This window comes from Canis lupus, chromosome 18, assembly GCF_011100685.1.
Source record: "Canis lupus familiaris isolate Mischka breed German Shepherd chromosome 18, alternate assembly UU_Cfam_GSD_1.0, whole genome shotgun sequence".
NCBI lineage: Eukaryota > Metazoa > Chordata > Mammalia > Carnivora > Canidae > Canis > Canis lupus.
In genome coordinates, this window is record NC_049239.1 from 12,703,206 (window position 1) to 12,714,135 (window position 10,930).

Here is a 10,930-nt window from a genome sequence, read left to right on the forward strand (position 1 = left end):
TTCTCTGCAACAAAGATGATCAGATGATCAAGGATTTGTAAAACTTCTCAGAATTTCTGTACCTCATGATACAGAAAGAAGTCTAGTGAGGGTTGTCTTGACGTCACATGTTGACTCTGAGACTCAAAGTCTGTGGAAGCTTCCTGGGCCACCCCCATGCTCTCCACAGTTACATGGTAGGTCAGCCTGCAGATGGCTGTAGCCTAGGGAAGCCACATCTGACACTTGGGTGAGTTGCAGTCTTCTACATATTTTTCTTGTAAAGCAGGTGAGGTGATACTTTGTAAGTAACCTCTTCTTAGAGTTCTTGTGGCTAGAATGCTACAGGAGATAGGCACACTACTCCCTTCTTTATTGTGATGAAGCTACATCTTCTACGTAGCCTGAAACACCTCTGTATTTGCATGAGTTGGATATAAAGCATGGCACCTCCTGCGTTCCACACGTGGCCATGGGTTCCTGTTGTACATTATCATGCTGAAGTGAATCTGGCAATGTACTGCTCGCCTCATGGGTCTCAACTGTCAGCTTGCTTCTACAGTGCTGTGAATCCAGGGTCTGATGTAATGTGACTTTCTCGGGGCAACCATGCTGCCCCACTCCATTGAAGTGGGATTGAAATCAAGGTTGAATGGGAACTAGCTCAGAATCAAGAAACTCTTCATTTTACTGTCAACCCAGCCATACGTACCCTTGATTCCTTTTAGATATGGCAATTTGTCTGGGTCTCAATATTTTTCATTTGTAAAACGATACCATTGTTCAAATATCAGATGATCACTGAAGGTTTCTTGTTTGTATGATTTCTAACCTCCTCCATGAGATGTCTACTAACAACCTTTAATATGATTTTGGGTTCCAGAGCAGTACATGGCAAGTATTTGGTGACTGGCCTCATTATCACTGTGTTGACCTTTATTTGGCCATATTTGTTTGTCCTGGTGTTCGTTCATATGTGACATGTTTGTGAAGCATTTTCACATGGCTGTCTTTAACTCATGCCTTGAGTTTCTCAGAAGAGAAAGACTTTTCTTTGGGCCTAACGAGTACAGATCCATTAGTTCATGTGTGAAGACAAAAGTATTTGTCACACATGCAATCACATTTATGTGGGAGGTGCCGAGGGAAGGTTCTGATGGGTGTCTAAAACTTAAAACACAACCCAGTAATTTTTTTTTACCAAAACTAAAAGTCCATAAAGACAATCAATCCCACAAATGAAATCATTTTCCCAAATATCCAACCACCCTTTGCTACAAATATGGCTTTGTCCTGTGACTCACTGACACTACCTCAGATTTTTTTCTGAGGTAGTGGATCTACCAATCTGTGGATTGTTTTGTACTTAAAAAGAAAAAAAAAAAAGACTTTTAGTTTCTTACATGTTCCAATGAATGAGAACAGTTCCTACTGTTGGCTCCAACAGATTTTTTTTTTTTTCAGATATTACATCTAAATGTCATTCTCCTTCCTAAATCACCAGGGTCCCTTCTCTGCTTTGCACCTTTTGGAAGTTTTGAGCTCTGTATTATTTATTGATGCTTACTCTTTTTCATTCTGAAAATAAATCAATATCCGGACCACATACCATAGACAAAATTAGGGCTGTCGCTAAGTGTGAATTAATTCTGTTTATGATTTTGCTCATTCTCCAGCTTGAGGATGAAACAGTTTCTACGTGGTTGGCCCTGAGCCAGAGGATATTCATAGTGCAAAGAGGGATGGAACTTCAGTGGCCAAATTTGATTTTTTTTTTCCATAAGCTGTAACCTTGTGCCCTCACTCCAACCCCCACCCCCAAGCAGTTACCCTCTGGTGGAAGCCTGCAGCTTTGTTTGTTTGTTTCTTTAATTATACAGACAGTAGGATCTGCATCCTTACTAGCATATAGAAAAATCAGAGAAACAATGCAACCAACCGTGTAAGTATTTTTTTTTTTATTATTTAGATCCATTCCTTAAAAAACCAGAATGAACCGAGGTCCTAAAGCCTGTGACCATGATACTTGAACTTATAGTATACAGGGAGGCTATCGGCACGGGAATCTTGTCATTCAAGTGAGCATGGTCCTGTTGCAGGCATGCTCATAAGGCTTGAAGGATGTGAAGATGTGTCATATTTGCTATCTACCTTAGATTTATTCTGCTCACAAACATAAACTATTTTTATGTGAACAGTGTGTGTGAACAGTATAATGATGGACATTTAGAGAGAGTGTTGGGGTCATGAAGGTCAAACAAACTGCAGCATGGTTTGGCAGTGGTAGGATGGTGATCACAATAGTGTTAGGCCAAAGGATCATAGATGTATCTGTTGTTGCTGAATTTTAGTCAGTCGACATTCAATGGGTCCCACCAGAATGAAGTGCTACTGAAAAAAACGGTGAACTCCTTAAAATTTATTCTGAGGGTAAGAGAAGGGGCGGGGGGGGGGGGCGGAAAACATGCTCCAATGCCTTGTGTGACATCATGAAATTCATTCAGAATGAAAATGTTCTGAAGTTAGAATTCTGAAAAATTTCTAAAAAGGCCCACCATCTCTTCCATTGTTATTTTACAATGAATTCATTCATTCAACCAGTATTTATTGAGTGCCTACTGTATGCCAGACTGTGAGCATATTATAAACGATAGAATGTTTTCTCACGAGTTTATAGTCTAGTGAGGGACACAGGGAAGTAAAAGAACAATCAGCATGGTGTGAAAAGTGCTATGAAAGAGATATAACTGAGATGCCAAGGGAGCAGGGGCAGGAAGCCAAAGCCAACTGGGTGTTCTGGAAGAAGGGTGATGTCGGAAGTCTTCCCAGAAGGCGCGGTGCAGGCACTGAGTTTTGGGACTGTGATGTGAACATTTCTTTACACTGCAAAACCATCTTCACTCATGGGTATGAGTAACAAAGACGTATTTTGGAGCTACATGTACTATTTTATGACTTATTTTGAAATTCGTTTAACCTTTGTCCTTAACAGTTCTCATAAAATGCAGCTGGATATGTTTAAGCTTTGAATACTATGTAGCAAAATAAGCATATGACTTTTAAGTCATCCTCTGTATCTTCTAAATTCTTCTCATTTGGGAAACTACTCTTTCACACTTAAACTTGACAAAGCAACTTCCCTTGGCACAATGTCAAGATGGTTTACTATTTCATGATAAAATTCATTTTTGAGTTGAAAAAAGGCAAGTGCATTAAAGAGGACTTCAACACAGACTCGGAACCAGCCATCACCTCAGGAAATGTCTAAGTATGCATGTTACATGGGGTATTTCTGAGAAAAAGTATCTCTCTGAGGTGGGGGCTTGGAGTGGAGAGAAGAGGTGTGATGGTAGATAGATAAGAGCTTCTATATGTTGGGCACAAATCATGTGCCAGACACTGTGCCAGTGCCTTGTATGATTTTTTTCCCCCATTTGACCAGATACTAACTGGAGTATGACATCACATTGCATCCTTTTTTAAAAAAAAAAATCAGTCTTAGAAAGATCTTGAGCTACATTTGAACAGATTTTCCTGGAATGACTCTAGGTGTGGATAGAACACCCCTCTTCCTTCCCTCTCTTCTTTCAAGCACAGCCTACATTGCCATAGATTCTCTCTCATCCACTCTGACCATTAAGCTGGAATGGATGTTGGGTGCATGGGTGCCTCAATAGGTTAAGCATCCAACTCTTGGTTGCTTAGGTCTCAGCTTACGTCTTGATCTCAGAGTGGTGAGTTCAGGCCCCACACTGGGCTTCATGCTAGGCATGGAGACTACTTAAAAAAAAAAAAAAGCTGAAATAGATGCTTCTAGGAAGCCCCTTGTTGGCTGGTCATCATTCATAACTGAGCGGATTGTGTGTGTAAAAATCTAAATGAATCAGGAAAATATTAGAATTCATAAAAATTTAGTGATGTTGCTTGACACAAAATTAACACAAAGTCAATGATATGTACCAACAAGGAGTTGGAAAATAGGACTTTAAGAATAATCCCAGCTGTGATGGCATAAAAAATTTGATGTAGGAATAAGATCTACCAAATATTTCAGAGCCCTTCATTTGATTTGTCTACTTTTGCACCAAAACTACACTATCTTAATACTGTGGCTTTTAATAAGTCTTGATATCTGATAAGTCAAATTCACCAATTTTGTTATTCTTCTTCAAGAATCTTTTAGATATTCCTAGTCCTTTCTAGGATTATGTGGCTGAGAATCAGTTTGCCAAGATCCATGTCAAAACCTGCTGGGTTTTTATTGGAAATAAATTGAATCTAAAGACCAATATGAAGAAGATTAACATACTTATGATATTTGAGTCTGCCCATCCACAGTTATGGTGTGTTTCTCCATTTATTTAGCTCTTCTTTAATAACCAAATAGAACTTTCATTTTCTTCATAGAGAACTTAAAATATTTTTATGGTTTTTTGTTCTTATATACTTCAAATTTATATGATATAATTGGAATCATTTTTTAAGTTTCATTTTCCAATTATTTGCAAGTACAGGAATAAAATGGACTTTTGTGTTAATATAGTATTAAGCAACATTACCCAACTCTCTTCTTATTCTAATGTTTGCCTATTGATTCTTTTGGATACTTTATAAATGTGTAACCATATCAGTTATGAATAAAGACATCTGCTTTCTATTTCTTTTTGCACATGGCTTAGTATGTTCAATGCAGTTTTGGTTTAAAGTGATGATAGTAGGCATCCCTACTGTGATTTCTGATGTGAAACAGAAATCTGTCAACATTCACCATCAGAGATGATGTTTACGGGAAGTTTCTTATGAATACCCTTAACCAGGTCAGTCAAGATGTTTCATATCCCTAGAATATTAAAGATTTTGTTATAAATGGTTGTTGAATTTTACCATATATCTTTTTCTAAATCAACTAAAATAATCATAACATTTTTTCTTCTGCTAAAGTGAAAAATATGAACTAATGTTTGAATGCTGAAACAAACTTGCATTCCCTGGAATAAACTCAGTGGTCATGATATGGTATGGTATCCTTTTTGTCAGTTGCTAAATTCCCTTTGCTTGTGATGTCCTTGGGATTTTTGCATCTAGGTTCATGAATGAGGTTCTCCTGTAATCACACTTTCTCAAAGGATCCCTGTTGGTTTTAGGTATCAGTGTTATACTAGATTCGTAAAAGGGTTAAAGGAGGGGTTCCTCTGACATACCAAATTTAGCATGTCCAAATCTGGACTGCTGATCTTCTACCTCAAACACGCTGCCCTCCACAGTAAGGGTAATTCTATCCTTTCTGTTGCTCAAACCAAAAGCTTGGGGTTGTCGTCTTCTCTATTATTCCGTGGCCAATCCATCAGAAAAGTCTTCTAGGGCTACTTTCAAAATGTTCATAATGTAACCACTTCGTGTCACCCCAACATTTCACACTTGTCCAGGGGTCAGAGTTATCTGAGTCCTGTGTTTCTGCACTAGACCCACTGACTCCCTTCCCTCCCCCAGAACAAGGGTCAGCAAACTTTGTCTATAAAGACTCTACTAGTAACTATTTTAGACTTTGCAGGCCATACAATCTCCACTGCAATTATGCTGTCCTGCTGTTGTAGTGCAGTAGCAGCCACAGACACTGCATAGGGAATGAGCATGGCCCAGTTTTGCTGTAGGTTACCAAATCCTGCCCTCTAGGCTAGACTGTTCTCAACCATGATGACAATAATCCTTTCAAAATGTAAGTCTGTTCCTGTCAGGCATCTGTTGAAAACCTTCCACTGGCTTTCTACCTCACACAGGGCTAAAGACAGAAGCCCTACAGTGTCTCCTATGGGGCCCTGATCTAGCCCTGCCACCTTCTACTTTAACTCTTCTCTCTCTCCTTCAGTTCCAGCCACACAAGCTCCTCCTCATTTCTAGAACCCACCAGGCTTGCCACCACCACGGGGCATTTGCACTGCTTTGCTTCGCCAGCAGAATGGCTCTCCCTCCAGCTATCCACTTGGCTAAGTCAACTCTTTTAGGTCTTTGCTCAGATGTCCTTTCAAATTAGGCCTTCCCTGGATACCCTGTATCAGCGTCAACCTCTACACCCTCCCCTGACACCTTCCACCCTCTTTACCAAGTTCCATGTTTTCCATGTTTTCCTGGGCATTTATCACCTTCTGACACACTGTGTAACTATTGTTTTAATATGTTGGTTGGTTGTTTTCTGTATTTTCCCCCTATTAGAAGTAAGCTTAATGAATTTGGGGTTTCGGTCTGTTTTGCTTGTTGCTATATCCACAACGACTAGAATGTTATCAGTGTAGGCACTCAATAAACATTTATTAGGTATATGAATGGTTGAATGGATGGATGGATGGATGGATGGATGGATGGTGGGATCAAAGAATTGCCACAGACTAGACTTTCCTGGAGTGTATTCCTTGGAACACTAGTCCTATAAAATAAAATTAGTAAGTGGAATCCAGGTGATGAAAATGTGCTCATTATTGAACACTTCAGTGGAATTAAGGGCCCCACCAAGTCATGAGCAATGTTTCACAGGAAGTATTCAAGCAAAGCCTAGAGGTTAATGATTAAAGATGTGCTCTTTATCCTCCCAGCAGGTTGGAGATTAGATGCCCCATCCCCTGAAGGGCCCCAAACATAGGTGGCTCCAGGGTCCTGTGATCCCTCCCCAGTTGTTGATTAGCAGTGCTGATCATATTGTGTATTCGGCCTGTGACCGAGAACTTGGGTCTTGTTGCAGCTGGTAATTTCCAAAAGCAGATACCCGTGTCCTGTCAAGCAAGTATTATTTTGCAGTCTGGAGATTTTCTTCCTGGAGAAAAATTGAAAACCCTAGTAGGAATTATTGGCCAAAGAGCCAGGCTATTTGTGAATCTTGACACGTTTGTACCTTGTCTCGAAAAAAATCACTGTCAGAGACAGAGGGAGCAGGAGAAGCCCGGCACAAACTGCCAGGAGAAATATGGCAGCTGATACAAGCTTTTTTTTGACATTAAGCCTTTCCACTTTTCACTAACACTGCTTATAGTCCTGTTCTGCCTTGCATTTTTGTCCTTTGAAAGGAAATAGAATGCCTTTTTTTCTTTATTTTTTTAAACCAAATATTACCTTTGAAAGAGTCGGTCAACCGTGCATCCTAGTGACACAACCACAGTGTAGGCAGATGTTCTAACACATACTCTCCTACGCCCTGATGGCGTGCTTCAGGATTTCATGGAGAAATAAGGGGGGAAAAGCTGAGTTCTATAATGTTTTGAAAATTACGCTCCCCAGATTCCCATCTGACACACAGAGAGGCTACATCCCACACTGGGAGAAGAGAGCACAGAGATAAAATTTGTTCTGACATTTTTTGAATCACTCACGCTCTTTAGAATATATAGACATGCCACTCATAGTACAAATGCAGTGCTTTGAAGTTCAGTTGTGTCTCTTTCCAAATTAATCAGTCCTTACCCATTAACTAAAATTTTGACAGAAAAAAAACCAACATACTGTTTACTATCAGTATAAGGATTTTGCTTTTCTTCTTAGGCTGTTTTCATATGTTTCTTCTGCATCCTTTTAATGGAATTTCTAGGTCTCTTGAAAGGTAAGGTTAAAGTTTACAAGTCTGGCCTGCACTCCGTAACAAAATTATTTGAAAAGCAGGATTTTTGCTTCCTCTTGCTCAGAAAAGAAAACCTCTCATATTTCACACTTAACCAAAATCATTCTCCATTCATATCCAGGGAATCCAAGATCTCACACAGTTTAACATACTAATTTCTCTACTTGCCATAAGCTTTTCCCCTCTTTTGAATTCAAAGTAGAGATGATTTCCCACTTTCCGCAGTTCTTCCTTTTTTAGTGCCTGTGACTATTTTTGAATTGCTTCCAAATTGGAAGTGAGAATCTGTCATTGATACTGACATGTGCAGTGAGAAGCCATCCACCTCCTGAAGACTTCATGATCAAACCATTCCTGCACCTGACTTTCATCCCAACCACATCCTAGTCTTTGGAGTCCACCTGACGATTAGATTTGGCTAGCAAGGCTCCCCACATGCTTTATCGTAACCTGCATGCATGATCGTTAAGAACAAAAAACATTTCCCCTAAATGCCGATCACGACCAAAACGTTTTCTCTCTCTTCCAGTGATGCAGAAGACCACAAGCCTTTGAAAAAAGGCAGTCGAACACCTTCAGACAGGACAGTGAAGAAGGAAGATAGTGATGACAGCCTAGTTGACTATGGAGAGGGGGTGAATGGCCAGTTCAATGAAGACGGCTCCTTTATTGGACAATACAGTGGTAAGAAAGAGAAAGAACCAGCTGAAGGAAACGAAAGCTCGGAGGCACCTTCTCCTGTCAATGCCATGAATTCCTTTGTTTGATCTGTAAGCTCTTGGCCGATATCCCATCTCTCTAGAACTTTCATCTTCAGCACTTGTTTGTCTGCCTTCTCATACTAGGCACACAGAGACAGAAAGTATGGGTTCTGCTGTATGTTAATATTATGAGAGCAGTTTCAAACAAGGACGTGACTCGGTCCAATGATTTGTTAATGTGAACTGCAGTGCAAAGTACATCCTTTTTCATCCAAAATAGGTATTCTTGTTCAGAACTGATAAAAAAAAATTACAGCATCATCAACTGATCACCTTATTTGCTCTTCAGGATACAGTTCAATGTGATGCATGAAAAATGCTACACACGTAAAGGAATACCTGTGTACCTTATTAAAAACCTGGTTTGATAACTTTGTTTATACTGTCCTCAGCTGAACCCCTGAAATGCGAATTCCGTTTCCATTGTCAAGAGTGTTACCGTAGTATTCTCTAGAACTCCAATGTCTTTGTGGACATTGTTGTGAAATTGGTGACTATGTCTAGCTGTCATTAGTCTTTTTGGGAGACTGTTAGCAACAGTATGTACAGGATATCCTTGCTATATGAGTTCACGATGACCGTCGCATTTGCTGATGCTTACTGAGACTCTGTGACCGGCCTCTGCCCCTGTTACTCCGTAGCCTTCTTAATCCTCCGGGTATTACCGCAGTACAGTGTTCTACTTCTTACATCATCTCTATGTTCAGTTGTTTTTAGGCATAAACAGTGTGTGTTGCAATGCATTTGGGCACGTATGCCAGACCGAAAGAATCGAAAACCAATCACTCCACTTCAGTTTCAGATATTATTCCAGAAAGCACAGGGCAAGACACATGCAGTGCCTTCAGACAATAAGCATTCCATAACACGCTGCCTTCCGTATCCGTCGGCACGGTCGACTCGGAATCCTAGCTTACTGTCATTGTCCAAAAGTAACTCTTAAAAAGCAGAGATCACAGAAATGGCCAATGCTGAAAGAAAGAAAGCATGAAAATAAAATTAATCAGACAGTTTATTGTAAGGAGCATTGCCCCTATAAAAAGAAAAAGCCTTAGCGCCACCTGGAGCGCATGCTGGATTTGTGGTCTTTTGTGGTTTCCATTAAAACAAGCCAATCAGGTCAGAAGGCTGTTGATTTGGTAGGGAATTTTTGGAAAAAAAAAAAACTAAAAAGCAGTAGTTCCCAAACCGGAAGCATACAACAGCATGCTGACAGGAATGCTTTTCTCCAGGCCTTTTTGCTAGGTGGCAGCTTTTGAAACTCTCTGCTGCGTTACACAGTGTGTATGCAGATAGCTAGGGACACATTTCCGAAAATCAGAAATCTGACGAGTGCTAACAAGGCCAACAGTCAAAGGGATCACACCTGCAGTTTCAAAAATAAAAATACATATCTTCCGTATTCAGCAACGATCTCTATAAATGGCTTACCTCCAAATATGAAATCCTCTAACAACCTATGGTTGAAGGAATGCTCAGTTTCATTTGCCAATAAATTGGTTTCTCATAACTTGCATCAAGTTTAATTTTAAGTAAAGCTTTTTATATGTAGATATTTTGTTGAATTTGTAAATACACTGAAAGTGTAGATGCTATATGCTTAGAGGTGGTCGATACCAATAAACATGCAACCAATGTTGACATGTGCTGTATAAGGAGTCAGCTGAAGTCGTACAGTGCATGGGATTGGAAAGCATTTACTTAAATACCTTTTGGGTTTTTATTTTCCCTTTTTTTTGCTGTGAAACTGAAATAGTGAGCTCTTCTACATATCGACAGCAGGTTTCTAGATGAAATCTTCAGAGCTTTGCCCATGGGGCTCAGTAGGCATCTTGGCTACATGTCGGTAAAGCACAGTGTGAAGTCCTCCCAGGTAAAGATTGGCCTCGCCATTTCCACCGCTCCATATTCCCTTCTCACAGACCAACCGTTCTAATGGAAATACAGAAAGACAAAACAGGTTTGCCTTGACAGCACAAAGATAAAAGTGACTCTAAGTTTGCCGATGTTTGGGGGAGGGGGGTTTGGGGAAACAATAGTTTTTGTTCTTCCATAACGGTAGACGCTAAAGTTATCTGTGCATGAAGGGGTCACTTCTGTAATAGTGCAACAGATTTTGTATTAAAAATTAAATGTGGTTTTAAAAGTCCCTCTCTCTTTTGTAAGAAGTCATGTTCCCAGTGGAGTGTGAATGTTTAAGTAACGGTGTATTGTAAGAGTACAGGCAGAGATGACTGGATTTCCATCCAAAAAAAAAAAAAAATTGCTATTAAACAGTCTCGATCTCTTTGTGATCTTGAACTTTCTCAAGCATCTATTTCCTAACGTTTTCAAATAGTGCAAACTTTTGGGGGTTTTTTGCCTTTGGAAGGCTGTTACGTGCAGAAAAAACTCCACACAAAACCGAACATGGAAGACTACAGAGCTATTCAAATAGGAGCAGGCCAAGAAACTTCTAGTGCAGAGCAGGTGGCGATATAGCCAGCCTTCAGAGAAACAGTCGGAGAAACTGGGTGCTGCTTCCTCTGCTGAAGGCCGACCTCTCCGCGGGCTTGAATCCCCCGTGCCTGCTGTCAGCCTGTCGTCG

At 40.1% G+C, this 10,930-nt stretch overlaps 1 protein-coding gene across 1 annotated transcript in view; it reads left to right on the forward strand.

Moving 5' to 3' along the window:
• The window catches only part of NRCAM (neuronal cell adhesion molecule), a 275,473-nt gene extending 264,843 nt beyond the window's left edge, over positions 1–10,630 (forward strand). The window contains 1 exon segment of the mRNA XM_038562686.1: positions 8,112–10,630. Coding sequence (XP_038418614.1) covers positions 8,112–8,349 — 238 coding nt within the window. The 3' untranslated portion in view covers positions 8,350–10,630.
• The last annotated feature ends 300 nt before the right edge of the window (positions 10,631–10,930 follow it).